General features: G+C 35.9%; 1 protein-coding gene across 2 annotated transcripts in view; it reads left to right on the top strand.

Moving 5' to 3' along the window:
* Positions 1 to 20,342, top strand: part of LOC103033947 (pleckstrin homology domain-containing family G member 3) — a 77,908-nt gene that overhangs the window by 36,325 nt on the left and 21,241 nt on the right. For both annotated transcript variants that reach the window (XM_049463524.1, XM_049463523.1), the window contains exons 3-6: positions 4,355 to 4,845; positions 14,806 to 14,906; positions 18,424 to 18,493; positions 20,178 to 20,224. In XM_049463524.1, the coding sequence (XP_049319481.1) occupies positions 4,355 to 4,845; positions 14,806 to 14,906; positions 18,424 to 18,493; positions 20,178 to 20,224 (709 nt within the window). The remainder of the gene's footprint in view (positions 1 to 4,354; positions 4,846 to 14,805; positions 14,907 to 18,423; positions 18,494 to 20,177; positions 20,225 to 20,342) is intronic.

Raw genomic sequence — 20,342 nt, 5'->3', positions numbered from 1 at the left:
GTTTTGAGTATTAATCATAAATTTAAACCCCTCTCCTTCGACTGAGCTGTACGGTGGTAAATCCTTTGTGATAGAGCAGCGATGGAGTGGGAAATCTTCACAGAGGGAGGTTTGTTGCATTGCTCCAGGATTCACTGGTCTTCTGCTGCTTCTTTTTAGCTCATTTTAAGCTCTCTTTTCCCCAGAACATTATAAAATTTAAATTATACGGTGGCCAAATGGAAGCATAATGCGGTATGCAGTATTGTTGGGAGTAGGAGCCGCATAAAATAAAACCTAAATGCATTTTTAAATCAATTCTAACATCAGATTTCGAATCGATTTAGAATTGCCAGGACTAGGAATCACGATTCTTTCCATAAATGTATTTTTAAAGCAAAAAAATATATAAAAACTATATGTAGTGGCATTAAATACTGCTAAAAGTGCACTTTAATGTTTTTTTGGGGGTTTTTTTCCCAGTACAATTTGGGTGAACACTATGTGCATCAAAAATCTATACGCAAAGTACAATACAATATTTACAATATACTTCAAAAGTGTTAAAAGGGTGTTTAAAAAAAGTTGTTCGGAAAAAGCTCTCAAAAAAACACAACCTAATGTTTTTATGTTGTATTTAAATGTAGCTTAATAACAATTGAAATATACTTAAGTTACCATAAGATGTTTCAAAATATTACATTTAGTATGTATTTAAGTACATATTTTAATTTAAAACAAAAATGTATGTACATTTCCATGTTAAGTATACTTTTATAAAACATACTTAATACACTTTTTTTTTCTTTTATAAGAGTCACCCTCAGCTGGTTTGAGCTTCAGGGCAGTTTTTTGGCGGGGTGTGTAAGTGTGTGTGTGTGTGTGTAAGTGTGTGTGTGTGTGTACGCGTGTGTGTGTGTGTGTGTGTGTGTGTGTGTGTGGTTCAGTATTTCCTCACCGCAGTGTTAAGGAGTGTTTCTGCCTCACCCTGCCCGGCACGCTGACTGTTGCTAAAGCCAGGAAGGAAGTGAGAGTTTGAACTTCGTGACATTAAGTAGAAAATGGTGTAAATAAATAATAGTGAGCCGTATCCCAACTCACCTTCACCCCGCGTCTGTCAGGAGCGTCTGTACGGATCACACTGTGACTGTTTCAGTCTGTGATATGATGAGATCAGTCTGAGTCGCTGAGGGGTGAAGGTGAATGGGAGATACTAGCTTTTTTCCTGCTGGTGAGGAACCTTGAGTCAGCAAACCTCACCTGTAACTCATTAAACACACAGGTATTATTATTTGAGATGTCATACTGATGTCATTCATCAGCAAGTCAGGACATTTATTGGGTATTGAGTAGGGATTAGAATTTGGTGAATTTCAAAATATGATATGTGATGTTGAATTCTTTATTTCCTTTAAATTGATTTAAGTAGAGCTTAAAAATTAACTTTAAAAAATTAAAATTAACTTTATCCCTGTCAGAGTAAGGTGGGGCTTTAAACTTTAAAATTAGTTAATTAAGTTTGTTTTTTTTTTAGCTTTTTTGTTAAAAAAATTAATTAAGTAAGTAACTTTAGTAACTTTTTTGGTAGATTTTACTGAAAAAGGAGTTTAAGTTAAGTAACTTTCTTGTTAGCTTTTTGACAAAAAAATAGTTAATTTAATTTAATTTAATACATTTTTGGTAGCTTATTACCAAGTACTGAGTTAATGAAGTAACTTTTTTGGTAGCTTCTTACAGAAAAATTGTTAATTAACAATTCTTTTGTCCAAGAGATACCAAAAAAGTAATTTTTTTATTATTTTTTTTTTTAAGCTTTTTGACGAATATTTGTTAATTAAGTAGCTTTTTTGGTAGCTTTTGGACCAAAAAATATGTAAGTAATTTGTTTAGTAACTTTTTACCAAAAAAAAATTCAATCAAGTAACTTTTTGGTAGCTTTTTACTAAAAAAAAATAATTAATTAAGTAACTTTTTTGGTAGCCTTTTTTTGGTTTTTCTGGTAGCCTAGTTAATTAGCTTTTTGTCAAAAAATGTGTTAATTAAGTATCTTTTTTATTGTAAGATTTATACCCAAAGAATTGTCAATTAAGTATTGTTTTTGATTGTTTTGGAAAAATTAGTTACTAAAGTAACTTTTTTGGCAGCTCATTAATGAAAAAATTGTTGGGTAACTTTTTTGGTCATTTTTACAGAAACAAAAAGTACATAAAACATTTTTTGGTAATTTTTTACCAAAAAAAAAAAATTATTAAGTAGCTTTTTATTGTTTTTTTTTTTACTAAAAATATAGTTAAGTAACTTTTTGGTAGCTTTTTGCCAAAAAAGTACCTTTTTCAGTCGAGTATTTTCAGTTATTAAGTATTCAATGCCTGCCTAGTATTATACTTCTTCGTACATATATATGTATAAATATAGTATACTTTATTGACTTGAGCATCTGTGGAAACAAATACATGCACATTCCCTTCTTCTCAGATGTGTTTACTGAAGCTGAAGTGTGATCTTCTGTCACACCAGCCATTAACTAGATGATGACCTCCCTCTTTCTGTTTTGAACCGTTAGATGAAGCCGTTAGATGAAGCCGTTAGATGAAGCCGTTAGATGAAGCCGTTAGATGAAGCCGTTAGATGAAGCCGTTAGATGAAGCCGTTAGATGAAGCCGTTAGATGGGAAGTTATGCAGAATATTAGTGCTGTCTTGCTCTCCTGACTCCAGCTATGGAGGGATAAATAATAAGAGGAGAAAAGCAGGCAGGGGCTCTTCTCATCTTCCCTGTTTTCCACATGCTCTAGCTCCAGCTGGATGATCTCACCGTGTTTATTATGGACTAGAGCAGGGGTTTAACTCTACACAAACACGACCCTGAGATCTCTGAGAGCTGCTCCATCCCAGGCCTTTTTCCTCCCGCTTCCCCTCTCGGTTTCAGGCAGCATCAGAACCCCGAGCTCAGAGGAAATGACTGGGTCTTTTGCCAGAGAGTGGAATGCTGTAATTAGGCCGTGTCAGTAATGGTTGTAGAAGCTCACTCTACAGTGAGCTGTCGTGGGTTCTCTGGCTAATGAGAGGTACTTTACTGAACTGTAAGTGAAATTACTGGAGAAAAAGAGTTATGAGTTACAGGCTGACTGACTGTGTGGGTTTTCCCCTCTCTGACTGAAGGCTTTCTTTGTTGCACAGAAACTCAGGTGATTATCCAGTGGCAGTTCTGTACTGAATATTATTCTACCGTATCTTTCGCACTGTAAGACTTTTTTTTAAAGTCTATTTTCATATAAGGCACACCAGATTATAAGGTGCATTATGTGATGCAAGTAAGGAACAGGGGTGTCTCCATGTTTTCCTACTAATTCAAATAATGCTAAGCTAAGTTAAATAAAAATAAAACTTTAATTTATTTAAAATTACTTTTAGAGGCAAACAAGTGCTAGATGTTAATCCACACAGATTTCTCTCCTGAAACATGCTTTTCTGTTTATTTACAGTAAGATTCAATTTTCAGATTTTCTACTAAGGCTAGGTGCAGCAGCATTAGAAATAGCAGCTAAGCGCTAGCATTAGCCACCCGAAATGCTACACTGAGGAACCCTGATTGTTCCAGTAAGCCGGGGAGATATTAAGTAGAAGTTCGCCCCACACAGCTTTTTTTAACACAATAAATGTGCAGACTACAGTCTGATATACTCACCTCTGAACAGCAAAAGAGCTAGTTCTTAGCACGGTTAGCAGCTAATGCTAATACTGCTCCAGTCTAAGTGCAGGAGAACTAAACTGAATCTCCTGTATAACTCTGTACTTCAGTGGAGTGGCTTTACTGCTCCTTAATACCTGACTGATAGAATTCATACATAAGGAGCACCAGATTATTTTTATTTTATTTTTTATGTTAAGAGTTACAGTTTTGTTTAGTAAGCTTAGCTTTTAGTTTTTCCCCACCACCGAGCAGTGAGACCTGCTGAATTAGAAGGAAAACTTGGCAACACCCCTATTTCTTACTAGTGTCGCATAATCTGGTGCGCCTTACAGTGTGAAAAATACTGTAATTTTTATTCATTCATGTATTTATTTATTTTAAGAAGAAAAAAACAACAGTAGATTAGCTAAAACCTGTTCCCACGGCATAAAATGTGGTTTGGATAGGTTTTGTAGCTGTGCTTGAGCCTCGAGTTTTAAAAGGAATGATGAGCTCATGAGCTAAAGAGCAACTATGATATTAAACACAGCTCAAGTGTTAATGTGCATGTTTAAAAAAATGCCATGAGGTATACTTCTCTGGTACAAATTGAAATCATCCTAGATTAAAGTTTGAAATATTGTTGCCTATAAATAATCAGCATTTTGAATTAATTTATTTTTCCTTTTCTCTCTTCATCACAGAATCTTCTCGCTTGTCCACGGACTCCTCTTTAAGCAGTCATGACCCCGCGCTGGCTGATTACTGCTCACTGCTGGGAGTGGAACACTCTGAGGACGAGCGGCCGGTGAGCACCGTGTCTACGCTCTCGTCCAGCTCGTCCGGAGAAGGCCACAGCAGCCCCTTCGGCGGCCCCTTCGTCCCCCCGTCCCGGCCTTCTCCTCCAGCGGGGCCTGATATTGACCTGGAGCTCAGCCCTCCGGAGGAACCTGCAGCTCTGCTGAAGCCTGAAAGCAGGAGGCCGAGGCCGGAACTCTGTGAGGAGCAGAGCAACAACAACAACACAGCAGCCGGTGCTGCAGCAAGAACACCCTCACAGATCTCAGACCTGCCCTCACCTGTCGCCGCTGAAGCCATGGCACCCAATCCTCAGCTCACCTACGTGGACCGCGTTGTGATGGAGATTATCGAGACTGAAAGGATGTACGTCAGGGATTTGTGCAGCATTGTGGAGGTGAGCGAAGTGATTTTCTCTGAAGCATTAAAACGTATTTATATATATTTTTACTTTTTTTATAATAAAAGTTGCATATTTTAAGCAAAATTGGTGGTTTTATGGGATGTAAGTATAAATTACAAATAGATGTTTAAGCAAGACGATCATGGCTTCCATTCTTACAATTTTTCAGTTTTATTTGTTTAACTTTTTGTCAGTTTCACTAGAAACTTCATAAAACACTGCTTGGCCAAAAAAAAGGTCAAACATATATTAGCTTTGATTGCGGCATTGCTTCAATAAACCTCTGCAATCTCTCCTGAAAATTGTTTATTTGGGTGAGTAAAGTGCTTTTAGTTTATTTTTGGATTAGGCTTAGATTTCCAGATTTCCACTAAGGCTGGGTGCAGCAGCATTAGCAGCTAACCGGTAGCGCTAGCTGCTTAGGACGGTTATTGGCTTATGCCAATGCTGCTCCAGCAGTGCTAGCCAGGGTGAGCAGCAGGCTACAGAACGATAATACCTCACCTCAGAACAGTGAAAGAGCTAGCGCTTAGCACAGTTAGCAGCTAATGCTAATTCTGTAGGATAACTAAACTGAATCTCCTGTATAACTCTGTACTTCAGTGGAGTGGCTTTACTGCTCCTTAAAACGTGACTGATAACACTCATATATAAGGTGAACTACAAAGTAAAGAACAACTACCAGATTCAAATTAAACGTGAGGTAACCGCATGGCCTCCACATGGTTGGGCACGTGCTTGTAAACGCAGCAGCTGAAAACACTCTTATTTACTTTTTTTTAAAGGCATTTTAAATGCCAGATTAAAGAGCTGATTATTGGTTGGTCCGGATCTCTGATGTGAGACAGAGCGCGGGTGGGGGTGGGGCTTCACGAGTCTTGCTTTGTTTAATATTGCAATATATATTGTTGAAAAAAAAAATATTGCAATCTAAAATTTTTCCAATATATATATATATATATATATGTTTATAAATATTGTTTAATGAGCAATACTGACTTTGACCCCAATGCCAGTATCACTGCATCACTACAGAAACACAACAACAATTCTTTAATAGCAGACACATTTATTTTCTTTTCTTTCTTTTTATTCTATAATGATTATTAGCATCTTTTGGAACTACATTTGGAACGGTCCGCTTTCTCATGACATTACTCTACTACTAATTCTGGAATCCAGAAACCATTCCGTGTCATGTATTCTATCTTTCACAGCCATGAAAATCCTTCTCTAACCACAGCCGGCTACAGAAACCCTAATTGTAGAGCTAACCCAGAGCAGAGTTTGTTTATGTTTACCACGGAACGATTTTAATCCGGCCCACAACAAACAGGAGGCCGTGAGGTTTTAGAGCAAACCGCAGAGTTGGAGAGTGATTCTCTCTTTTCTTCTGCTTCTTCTGCTCTTTCTCCTTCATGAGTTTTTCCGTTCGCCACTGTAGAGTTCTCTGTGATTGACGACTGCGCTGGCGAGACCCTGTTGCTGCTGATTATTATGGGGATTCTTTAGGGGTTTTTAGGTTTCTCCAGGTGTTGCACCCAGTGCAAGAATGTGCCGACACTTCCAGACCCGGCGGCTGCTGGAATTCACGTCGTTTTCCAGCTCGTGACCTTGCTCCGTCTTTCTTATATCGTTTATACCGCAGAGGGGAAAGGTAATGAAGGGCTGCCTCTAAACTCTACACCACCATACTAAATCCAGACTACTTCATCCACCTGTCAGGTGTTCAGTTCCCACAGTCCAGATGCAGCTCTGCAGATTTGAGTCTGGACCTCCGGGGCAGTGGAGCTTGACTGGAGCTCTGACCTCAGTGCTGTCTGTTCCAGATCATTATGATCATTATAACACAGTTTGCTCCTGCTAGGAGTGCCAGTATCCAAACCTATTTAAGGGTTTTTTCGCACCTACATTGTTTGGTCCAGACTTTTTGACTTTTCACTTTGGTCCGAACCAAAATAACAGTTTGAAAGGACCCCAAACCACAGTCCAGACCAAATCAATCAGTCAATCAAACTTTATTTATAAAGCACCTTTCAGAAAAATAAGATTGAAATTCAAATTCAAGGTACTTCACAGGTGATTAAAGAAAAAATATAAAATATATCATTTAATATTAATTAGATAAAAATAAAACAAAGCACTAACATAAAAGCCAGACTGAACTAGTAGTTTTTTAAAGTAGGATCATAAGTCGAAAGCATTTCAGTGAAAGAGTCTTTATAAATTAATAGAAGAATTTTAAAATCAATGCGAAAACAAACAGGCAACCAGTGTAAAGACTTTAAAATCAGTGTAATGTCTGCTCTTATCTTTGTAAAGAAAAAAAAAGCAAGTGGAATCCCACGTTCTGCTGTGTTTCTCAAAGAAAGTGTCATATACAGCTAAGAGACCTCTTAAAAATGATGAGTTTCTTTGATTTTACCAAATTAAAAACCTCTGGAATATAATCAAGAGGAAGATGGATGATCACAAGCAATCAAACCACCAAACTGAACTGCTTGAATTTTTGCACCAGGAGTAAAGCAGCATAAAGTTATCCAAAAGCAGTGTGTAAGACTGGTGGAGGAGAATATGAAGCGTGATTAAAAACCAGGGTTATTCCACCAAATATTGATTTCGTCCATTTCTCATTTTCTGTAAATAAATGCTCTAAATGAGAATATTTTTTTTTGGAATTTGGGAGAAGTGTTGTCTGTAGTTTATAGAATAAGACAAAAAGTTCTTTAAGTTTAAATTAATCTGATCTTTTTAATCTGTAGGGTAAAACCAAAACTACTTATATTTTAGCTGTGAAAGAATGGATATTTCAAGTACAATGATATCCATTTATTGTGTTTTTAATTATGTGAACTGTGTATGTTCACATTCACAGATGACCTTCTTAAAAAAAGTTTATTCATCTACTAGTTTGACATTTCATATCCAGGCTATTTTTGTATTTGTTTTGATGATGTGTGTTCCTGTTCCTGAGATCTGCAGTGTAAACTAAATGATGTATAGAAATGCATCACCAGCCATAACATTCAGATAAGTGGAGCCGTAAAACTCTCCCATGCAAATTTGTAGATTACAGTGTTTGGCTGATTTAACGAGTAATCTTTCACAAGGACCTTATTCAGAACCAGCGTTTGCTGTGTAATCGGCAAGTCATTAGAAGTAACATTAAACACACTGTATTATTATGTACACTGTGGAACAAGCCCTGGAGGTTAATCTACACAGCTTTCTCTCCTTAAAATGTGTTTATTTGGGTGAGTAAAGAGCTTCCATTTACTTACAGTAAGCTTAGATTTCCAGATTTCCACTAAGGCTGGGTGCAGCAGCATTAGCATTAGCGGCTAACCACTGGTTAGCACTAGAAAATGCAGCCTAACAACGCTACACTAAGGAACCCTGAGTGTTCCTATAAGGCAGGGCGATATTATCTAGCGGTTCTTCCCGCGTAGCTTGTTTTAACACTCTAAATGCGCAGAATGTAGAATATCCAATATGCTCACCTCTGAACAGCGAAAGAGCTAAAGCTTAGTGTTGTGGTTAGCGGCTAATTTTTAATGCTGCTCCAGCAGTGCTAGCCTGGGTTAGCAGCAGGCTACAGGCTGATAAGACTCACCTTTGAACGGCAAAAGAGCTAGCGCTTAGCACTGTGGTTAGCGGCTAATGCTAATACTGCTCCAGGCTTGGTGATGGAGAAACTTTACTGAATCTCCTGTATAACTCTGTACTTCAGTGGAGTGACTTTACTGCTCCTTAATACCTGACTATTTTTGGGAAATTTAAAGGATTTTAGGTGCACCTTAGTGCAAAAAATACAGTACCTTTTTTAAGCAGTAGCTTGAATGCTTTTAAAAATGTCGTTGGATAAAAATGGAACTCTGCTTCTCGTGGGTCTCTCTGATGACCTTACGCTGTGTTCCCTCGGCAGTCGAGTTAAACCAGTGAAAACCACCCAAATATAGCGCTGCTCACTGCCCAGATTTGGGCAAACTGGATTTATCCCCCTTTCTGCCACCATTACATCATTTATTTAGTCTGTTTTTGTCTTGAATCCCTACTCTAAAAATAGTGGTTGTTATGGCAACCGTATGTGATAATACAAAAACAATCCCCAGCACATCTCTGCATATTTGGATATCGTATGCAAATAAGATAAGATAAGATAATGACGAATGCCTTTAGTCATGCAGACAGAAAGATCATTGTGGCCGAGTAGGATCACATTACATTGCCTTTCCTATGGATCGCTTGCTTTAATTTATGGAAAGTTGTCATGCTAGAGTTATTTATTCAGAACACCAGTCCCAAAAAAAGCTGTGAAAAATGTAAAAACATTTAAATAAATAGGATATAATGATTTTTAAATCCCATAGATCCATATTTTCTCACAGTAGATGTTGAAAGTTAGACATTTTACCATTTTATTAAAAACGTGAATCAATTTAGGACTTGATGGCAGCAATGCATACCAAAAAAATTTGATTTTTCTTTAGGGGTATTGTATATTGTATCGTACACAATAATATCGGCAATTTTTTTTTTTTATATCATGAACTATATTTTACCCTGAAATATGGAGCCATATCACTTATCCCTAATTATCACATCAGGGTACTAACTTTTTACTGTTTTTAGCAAAAGAAAAATTCACACTGTTATTTCCCATTATATATCTACTAGAGACAGATTATATCTGTCCAGCATCCTGGATATATGGAGATATTTTGATTGCATTATTATTAGTATCATGACATTCTGGATTATTGACTTTGTTACAAATCTGATAAAATTCTTGTATTTTTATTCCTCAGTTAGGGGTGTGCCAAATCATATCTTATTGTATTATCATGAAAATACCATGAAATATCTTTATTATTTTAGGGTCATATCGCCCACCCCTACATAGTGTTCGTGCTGCTAACCATGTGCGTCCCTTCATGGACTACTTATTTTTTTAAGCATGATAAAATCGCAGTTTCGCTCTTTAAAATCGACTGAAAGACTGAAAGCATGAGAATGAGCTTCTTCCATCAGGCTATCTGGATACTGACCCAGGTTAAACTCTAAATTCCATAACATCACATACACTGGATTCTTGTACCATTTATTTTGCATAGGACATTTTCCTTTCAGCACCTTATCCTCTCCTTTTTGCACAGCATTTTTTCGCACACTTATTCACACTTTTTGCACTTTTTTTTTAAACAGTTGTTCAAAGTAATTCACTGCATGTTGTACTGTGTATAACTGTGTGTGACAAATAAATTTTGGAATTTGGATTTTTTTTATGATGCACAGTACCATAAAGCAAAAATCAATTTTCCCACACTGACTGTGTTCTATATAAGAATGTTTGTGAAATCCATGCCATAAAGAATATAAGGCTGTTTTGAGACTAAAAGGAGACTGAATAGAGTATTAGTTTAAGTGCTTCTAATAAAGTGCTCTGGAAGGTTACATTAAAGAGGTACCAGACATATTTTAAGGATTTTAAAACGCATAGAAAAACAAGAGAAATCATTTTCAGACATTTCAGAATGTCGTAAAAACTGTTAAACGTTCACAATGTTAGTGTTCTGATAAATTACAAGATTTCCCACTGTTAGTGCTCTATGTTATGTGATACTGGCCCAGTTCTGGAATTCAGTTTCCTTATTTGCACAGTGGTCTCTGGATGTGTGGAGCAGCTCGATCCTGCTTGTTGAATCACTTGTGAAGCACACGAGTGGAATTTCCCGTAGGTTTTTTTTTTTTTTTTTTTTGGACACACACCTTCTTCTCATTCAAAGATTTTTCTTTATTTCTTTATTTAATGTATTTTCTACATTGTAGATTAATATTAATAAGACTTGACAGTTAACAGTTAAGGGACATATATGGAATTATGAAGTGAACAGTAAAAAAGTGTCCCAATCCACAATCAAGCTTCACAGGATAAAGGAAAAGCAGCAACTATTGTTCAGCACCTCCAGGAACTCCTTCATTCAAGACACTAAGAAAACTATTCCAGCTGACTCTCCCTCATGACGAAACTGAGATTAAAATAAAGGTGTTTTTAAGTCTTCAGATCTGTCCTCAAATATAAATGTGGCTACTTTTAAGGTTTTTTTTTTTTTATTGTTTCATCAAAAATTGTTTAATATTCAATTTACAAAAATTTTGACTTGTACTTGTACTTTTGGTGTGTGTGCGTGTGGTTGTGAAAAATGTATTATTGTATACATGCTGCAATAAACTTTCAATTACAGTTTATAGCCAAAAGCTTGAAAGCACAAACAAGCCAGCAAGAGACAAAGAACTGTTTGGTGGGAAATTTAATTAATGTATTTTCTACATTGTAGATTAATATTAAAGACATGAAAACAGTTAAGGGACACACATGGAATTACGTAGAAAACAGTAAAAAGTGTTTTAGTCCTCCACATTAATCCCCTGATCTAAACCTGATGAACTGAGATGGTGATTTGAGGTGATTTAATTGGGATGAGCTGGAGCTTCACAGCAAAGTGAAGGAAAAGCAGCAGCTATTGTTCAGCACCTCCAGGAACTCCTTTTTTCAAGACGCTGAGAAAACTATTCCAGGTGACTCTCCCTCATGAAGACACTGAGATTAAATCTCACCATGAGTGTGCAGATCTGTCCTTAAAGAGAAATGTGGCTACTTTTAAAGAAGAATCTAAAGTATAAAACATATATTCTGGTTTATTTAATATTGAATAATCATTATTCAATATTAAATGTACAATGTAAAACATTATAAAAAGAAACAAACTGCATTGAATGAGAAGAGGTGGGTCCAAATTTTTTACTTGTACTTTTGTGTGTGTGCATGTTTGTGTGTGGGTGATTGTGATAAATGGATTATTGTATACATGCTGCAATAAACTCTCGAATGCAGTTTATAGCCGAAAGCTTTAAAACACAAACAAGCCAGCAGAGAGACAAAGGACTGTTTGGTGGGAAATTGAACATTTCTAGCATTTCCTCATGTTGAAAGTGAAAAAAGAAAGTGAAAAAACTCATAAAATGGGCACGAACCTGCTGGAGGAGTGGAGATGAGTAAACACTGGAAATCCTGGCTGTGAAAAACAGAATTTCCTGGTGTTCAGTTGCCAAAATTCTGCTCATATTCTGTCCTCATAAGCAAGAACCGTGGCACTGTGTGAAATGTGTGGATGCTGTTGGAGCTCAGATGGTGTAGAGATGTGATTGGTGTAAAAGTGCATTGGGTTAATGTATTGTAGAACAGCACTGCCCTCTGTACTGATTCATAAGGTATTACACCACCATCACACTTAATCTTATTATATCAGCTCTGTAAGGAGGAGACAATTGTGTGTACCCAGTCAAAATTCTGATGAAATTTTGTTTCAGTATTAAATGTTTTCAAGGTGGCGCTGCACAGTAGAGCAGTGCACCACCTCTGGCAAATCTTTCTGAAGTTGTTTTGCTAGTTACTATGCCTTTTAGCAACTATTTGAGAAGTTTATTCAGAGGGTTTTCTCTTTGTTTGAGAGAGACTCATTTGCAAAGGTGGAAAAAGTACTGAAAAATTGTAATTAAGTAAAAGTATCTTTACTTTGCTCAAATTCTTCTCAAGTAAAAGTAAAAGTACCCATCTAAAAATCTACTTGAGTAAAAGTAAAAAGTACTCAATTTAAAATGTACTTTGAGTAAAAGTTACATAGTTACTTATTAATTATTTGATGTAAAAAAGTAAAAACAAATCATAAATTAAATTATTATTTTTTAATGAACTATTATTCCACATAATAGTTTGGACCTTTCAGGCAGTATTTGTTCAGAACACCCCATAAAACAAGCAGAGGCGGTCTTCGCGTTTTTTCTACATGTCTGTATTAATTTTAAACATGTCATGTTATTCAGGCAAATAGAATAAGCCTGCTCGTTGTGCGTTGGGAAACTTGCGCATTGTCAACCAGTGTTGGGCTTACTTTGAAAAATCAGTTATATTTACTAACGGAGTTACCTCACTATAAATGTAACTAGTAAAAGTAATTGACTTACTTTAAATTATGTAAATTCTATTATTTTTATTTGAAAAACAACAAACGAAAAGAACCCAAAATGTTGACAAAAATATAATCTAACGAATTTCAAAACATAGAAACGAAAAACGTTAAAATGGTATTAATATAACATAATATAATATAACAGCTGGATCAAACAGTTTAGCGTCAGTCACAAGGAAAGCGCGCGCGGCATTGCATTTAAAAAAAATAATAAATAAGATCTTATCAAGTGAAGTAAAATATAATGGTAGTAAAAAATATTAAATTCACATATTTATTGATATTTAAACAAGAGAAATCGGGCAAAATGCGCCGCGCCGCACTGCGCTGCCCGCGCGCTCGCTCTCTCGCTCTCTCTCTCTCTTCCGCAGCACGGAACTGAATTCAGCGCGAGGCTAGAAATAATTTGAAAACTCAGTTTAGTTAAATAAATTAAGATGAGATTGGACCTGTAAAGTTAATCAAATATTGTCAAATATAAAGGATATGTTGAGGTTTTGGGGAGCTGTTTCAATTATTTGAAACTGAAACTAACTGAAACTGATATTATTCTGCGCACTATTAGATAGCTTTTGATTGTGTTTTAAATGAGTTTTTATTTTATATTAATTATTTTTTATTCATTTTAAATATTTTTAGTATTTTATTGATCATTTTTTTTTTTATTGATGGGCCCCCAAGCTAAATTCGCCTTGAGCCCCCAAATTGCTAAGTCCGCCACTGAAAACAAGTGGCATAGGTTTCTATGATCCGTTTTTTTCCTTTACTATTAAAAGGTTATCGTCATATAGGGGACAGTTCATTATTATTTTTTAACTTGCCATTGCTTTGCTTTAACTGCTATTTACATGTTTTTTTTTTTACATTTAAGCAGATTGTTTTATGATAAAAGTACTTACAGTACTGGCGGGGCACATTTTGTATTGCGTGAGGGCGTTACTGCCTCGTTATTCCATGCATGAGCATCCGTGCCAATTTTTATTTTTTTTTTTACTCAGTAATTGGGAGTTTTCCAATGTAGCAAAGTAAATTACTTGTGTCAAAATGTACTTGAGTAAAAGTAAAATTACCTGTTTTAAAAACTACTTTAAAAATTACAAATTACTCATAAAATCTACTTAACTTGAGTAAATGTAATTAATTACTTTCCACCTCTGCTCATTTGAGTGAGCTTATAAGTTGTTGTATGATGGTCTAAGGCTACTCTGCTGCTTCAGGGCCTGGAAAACCTGCTGTAATAGATGGAACCAGGAATTCTGCTGTTTACCGGTGAATATCCGCCATCTGCTCACCTCAAGCTCAGGCGTACTTGGGTTCTGCAGCAGGACAATGACCCAAAACACACAAACAAGTCCACCTTTGACCAGGCCATTAGGCTATAGATCATTTAGTCATTCAAAGTCTGATTGAGATGCTGTGGATGATCTTAAACAGGATGTTCATTTCGGAAAATCCTCCAATGTGTCTGAATTAAACAATTCTGTAAAGAAGACAGGGCTAGATTGATTTGGATCGTTTTTTTTTATCATTTAAAAGTGTTTTTATCTTTGTCTGATATTAAATTGTTTAATAACCAGAAAAATATCAGTATGACAAAAAAAGGAAATCTGTAGGGGGCAAAATACTTTTTAACGCCACTGTATATTACGTTAATATCAAATCAATTGATTCATTAATTCAGACTTTCCAATGCCTAAATATTATTATAACTATTTTTTTTATTTATTTATGTATTTATTTAATTTATTTCTCTTTAAATCGTGTAACTGCTTCAATGTGCTATTGTTTTATCATTTTGTCAGTGCAATTAAATAGTGATAAAATTACAATATATTTGGTATCACAATATTTCTGGGACAATATGTTGGGACACATATATTGGGTTTATACTAAAAATTCTGTTGTTTTTTTTTCTGTTTCACAGGACTACTTGGCTTATATCATAGATGCGAGAGACTTGCCCATTAAACCCGAGCAGGTTTGCTCCTTGTTTGGCAACATTGAAGTCATCTATGAATTTAACAGGTAAGAATCTCACATGTTTTAACCTCAAATCAGAGATAATAATTCACTCACTGTTATCCATGATCAGAGACCCAGCCTGCAGATCCTGATGATAATCACCCAGTGAGGCTCTTCTAATAGCTGACCTTACAGTACAGCTCTGAAGGTCAGATAAAGAAAGGGCAGATTCAATTATCAGCCCATCATTTCATTTAGCGTAACTCCCGGGGTCAGAGAGGGAGTCAAGAAGCTGCAGTTTTCTCCTAATTGGCTCGAGATGAAAGTGAATTACAGCTACAGGTCTTTTTAAAATCTGAAATCTATAGACTTTACATTACATGAGTGAGAGAGAGAGAGACAGACTGTAAAAGAGAGAGAATGCAAGAGACTTAAGATGGTTTGTGTCCACAGATTTTTTAAAATAAAATGTACATAAATGTACATTTTAAACAGGGTTCATACGGTCATGAAAAAAGCTTTTTTTTTTTGCTTGATGGAAGGTCCAACCACGACACACAGCTTTGCAAAGCTTTTTTTTTATTTTTTTTTTATAGACATTCTAAAATAATAAACCCAAAGCTATGTTTAAATAATGTTCAAATCCATATTATGGAAAGAACTACTTTACTAAGTCAGTCTTTCAGTTTCATCTGAAAAATTAAAAGAAAAAAGTATCCTCAAGTTGTGAAGACCATTGAAAAATGTTACGATGAAACTGGCACTTATCAGGAACGCCCCAGGAAAGGAAGAGTGAGAGTTTCTTCTGTTGTTCAGGATAAGTTTATCAGAGTTTCCAGCCTCAGAAACCAAAAGTTAACAAACAGTTCCCCAGATAAGAGCATCTAATTCCTTTATTACAGAGTATTTTAGTTTGTTTAACACTTTTAAGTTTCTTACCTACTTTCAATTACACTTATATAGCATATTTCTGCCACTCAAGGCACTCAAGGATGCTCACAGATGCATTGGTGAGAAACGACAGCCAATAACGCACAGCCTACTCTCAACCGGAAACCACCGTCCACCTGGATAACTGCATCAGGCATTGAGGAATTGCCAATCCATATCTGGGCATACAGTCACACACATTCACACCAATATTCTGGGTAATTTTAGAGTATTCAATTGACCTATTTGCTTTAAACACTGAGCAACTTTCAACCAAAGCCCGTGGATTCAGTGTTTCAGTACCTGTTTATTGTGTTCTATTATACAGTAGATTTACCGTAAGGGTTTTTGAGGGCTAGCTAATACCACAGGACTTCAGTGGGAGTCTTGTTGGGAAGTGTGTGCATGTTTGCATGTGTAATGGAGATTCGGGGGAATGCAAACTAGAGTGTGGCTGTTTATTTGTTTTGGTCAGCTGGCTGTTGACTGGAGGCATCAGGCTTTATTCTGTGGCTTTTTACAGCTCCATGTGTTTAAACAGTTGCCTTTGTTAATGCGTTAGCCCGTGTCTAAGCTGAAGGGTATACACAGTGTTGTTTATTTTCCTTTGATGATCACCATGATATGTATTGCTGCCATTAATGTTTGGATTTCTTAGATATAAATACAATGGCGTGAAAATGTTTGGGCTCATTGTGGTCATAAAGTTCTTCATTTAATTCATCAGGCCACCATTGTTTCCAACAATGCATCAGGCTTTTAACTTATTTAGTTTCTTTGTAAATGTCTGACTCTTTCTGAATTTTTGTGGTGATTCCTCTCCATTGTAGGTTATATTTGTGCAGCTGTTTCTGCACAGTAGAAGCAGACGTAGTAAAAGGACTGCACCTACATTCCTACAGTCTGCTTTAACTTTAACTTTTCTTAATGAAATATTAAGAACTCTATAAGAAATCTATAAAGTTTCCTTCATTTATTTGTGTTTCATGCTTTACCAGTTAGAATCTGTATCTAATCTACAATTCAGTCCTTCACTTTCAGCGCTACAGTTTTATCATTATTAACACCAGTTTTATTGGTCCTAGAGTACAACCCTGAGGAACACCACAAGATCTTTTCTTTCTTTTACAGTCATACTGAGATTTTGCTTTTTTATGCACATCTGCTTTCTGATGTTTTAAAGCTAAAATGACGAAATCCAGAATTAAGTATTTATGTAAAGAATTAAGTATTTTTTCACTGGCTGATGATATCTGCAAAACATCACCAGATTTCCCCCACGTTAGAGTCTGTCTAGACAGGGCAGCGTGAGGCGGGGGGATTTGGTGAACACCAACCTGAGAATACAAACCACACACCGAGAGCGAGCCTAAGAACACACACACACACACACACACACACACACACACACACACACACACAGCTCGCTAAAAATACACTCCCAGCCCAGAGACAATCCTCTCTTTGACTGACTGATGTCAATTAGTTAAAGCTCCAGGGACGCCCAGTCAGTAGCGTACAGGAAAGTGCCGTTTCAAGGCAATAATCTGCTCATTAATATGATATTACACTTATTATTAAGACCTTGAGGTAGACACGATGTGGGTTGCTAACTTAAGAATGTCCCCTGGTGACGATGCCAGTCTGGAAAGACAAAAAATATATAATTTACTTTTATTTTATTTTATTTTATTTTTTTAAAGCAGAGTGTTTTACAGATTCTATAACATGAACTTTAATGTGGGATGCTGTTAGTTAACATCACACACACTTGCTGTGTTTGCTGTAATAGCACCGTATTTTTTGCACTAGAAGGTGCACCGGACTATAAGGAGCACTATTAATAAATGTCTGGTCTGTTTTTTTATACGCAAGGCACACTGGATTATAAAGCATTATTTTTTTAAAATCAAATGAGTGCTGGATGTTAATCTACACAGATTTTTCTCTTGAAAACTGTTGATATAAGTGAGTAAAGCGTTTCCGTTTATTTACAGTAAGCTTAGATTTCCAGATTTCCTTCAAGGCTAGCCAGACAGCGCTATGCTAAGGAACCGTGAGTGTTTCAGTAACTCAAGGCGAAATTAGCTAGCTAAATAGCTTAGCTAAATAGCCCTTAGCATAGTTAGCGGGTAATGCTAATGCTGCTCCAGCAGTGCTAGCTGGGGTTAGCAGCAGGCTACAGTCCAACATACTTGCCTCTGAATGGCGAAAGTGCTAACTAGCACTAGGTATATATATACATATATTTTCTATACATACTTATATCTATACATATGAATACATTTTGTGAAAATGTTCTTATAACAGAGTGCAGTTGCTGCTAATGTTCTGTGTGTGTTTTCATGCTATTTTCAACATACAAATGTGCCTTAAAAGACCTTCCTAAGTATTTGAACCCCTTCTTTTCATGACTCATCCTTCTTAGTTGGTGGTTGATCAGCCAAAAAAGTTTTTGGGATTAGCCATGAACCTTGATGTTCCATTAAGTAATACGACAGAGATTAGTATATGCTCTTGCTTCACACGTGTTTTGTTGAAACTTGTTCAGAACAAGAGGAAAACCATTCCTAACTTTCTCTCTCTCTCTCTCTCTCTCTCTCTCTCTCTCTCTCTCTCTCTCTTTCTTTCTTTGTCATTCTCTCCACAGTGAGCTTTTGCAGTCTTTGGAACTGTGTGACAGTGATCCCGTGGCCATCGCCTGTTGCTTTGTAGATAAGGTACAAAGAGCCAATCACATTTAAGCACTCTTAGCACCACCACTAAAGCACTTCCCTGAAGAGTTCACATTTATTTTAGCTTCTAAAAATGTACAGGTGAATTGAAAATTACAATCACATGTTTGATTAACCTTAAAATCTATGAATACAGGTAAATTTAGGGAAAAACCTGAGTCACTAATTCAGCACCCCGCCAGAAAAAGCACCCCCTCTCTTTCGGGAGTTTGCCTAATTCGGCACAACACCGGCTTTCCACATCCTATAGTTGTGTTAATCTTCATGATTAAAGTGAGCACTACAGATAACTGAGGGCAGTAGGTCCTTTCCATTGTGCCCTTTTAAAGAATTGTGTCCACTTTTTGTTGATATTTTGGGGTGTTTGAGCAGTTTGTGCATGGGTGTCGCACACTGTACAGCCAACGTTTCGTCATTTTCATCATCTTCAGTTCATCTGGTTCAACTTCTTGAGTTGTTTTCCACCATCTCCGTCACATAATGACGTGTGTGACCGACTCTAAGACAGCGGGCGTTGCCAAATAAAAGTCTTTTAAGCCGTATTCCTTGAAAATATGGGAAAAAATGTTTTAAACCATTGATAAACTTAAGTTAGGAACTCATCTCAGGCTGTTTTTTTTATGTGTCGGCAAATTTCATATTAGCTGGTGCTCAACCTTTAAATAAAATAGTTTTTAAAGGCTCCTCAGTTCTTTAGTTAGGCACTGGTTGATTCTATATAGAACCAGGACACATTGTAGAACCATTTGAATATGTATAAAAAGTGTTTATGTATTAATATGTAGCACTAAAATGTGATACTGTGTAAGAATAAAATGATCCATATTGGAACAAAGCAAATAATGATCTACTAGTCTAAATTATTAAAATGTCTACATAGGTTTAAACCTGCATGTCTATATTCTGAGCTTTGTGAGTTATAGAATGATGTTAATTAGATGCTAAAATGAGACATTTAAACAAATAAGTGCATTTAAACAAATATATTGCATTTAGCTTAGTTGAAATATAAGAAAATGTGGTATCTAATATATATATTGGTATTGTTGCGGTTAGGGGTGGGCGATATGGCTCTAAAAATATATAAAATTATATATAAATATTTATATATTATTATATAAAAATATTATCACGATATTTCAGGGTATTTTTGCGATAACGATATACTTTGCGATATAGGAAAACTAAAATAATTAATTAATTTCAGGAATATAGTATAATAGTTTAACAGTATAATCATAATGTGGCAAAATAAATAATATAGCATAAAATAATATAATGCAGCAAAAATACTGCAGAATATTTAGTGCATGCATATAAACTGTAAACTAAAACAATTAAAAATAAAATAAACTTAAAGCTTCACAGTAAATAATAGACTACTTTTAAGACAGAACAGCCCTATTATCACGATATGGATTTTTAATATCATGATATTTCTGTGTCACGATATATTGTATACGATATAATATTGCCCACCCCTAGTTGTGGTTACTTAACTCAAGGTTTCAGTTTCAGTTTTGGTTTCAGACATAACAAAGTGGTATCATGTCATCCCTAATTATTAAAAGTTATTTTTTTTCATATAGTTTTTCCTGCATTAAATCACTTTATTTCCCCATATATTTAATTTGCAACCTGTTCTTTTTCTTTTCTTCTTCATCTGCAGAGCGAGTACTTCAACATCTACACCCAGTACTGCACAAACTACCCTAAGTAAGTAGAAGAGTAAAAGTTTCTGATGTAAAGTGATTTACTCCCCGGCGTGAGTGCTCGCTGGTGCAGATGACACATTAGCTCCTCTGAGTTTCTATAAATTCATAAATTCCCCCTG

This window comes from Astyanax mexicanus, chromosome 14 (genome assembly GCF_023375975.1).
Source record: "Astyanax mexicanus isolate ESR-SI-001 chromosome 14, AstMex3_surface, whole genome shotgun sequence".
Lineage (NCBI taxonomy): Eukaryota > Metazoa > Chordata > Actinopteri > Characiformes > Acestrorhamphidae > Astyanax > Astyanax mexicanus.
The sequence above is the reverse complement of the archived record's forward strand: the minus strand, read 5'-3'. Positions and strand labels throughout refer to the sequence as shown.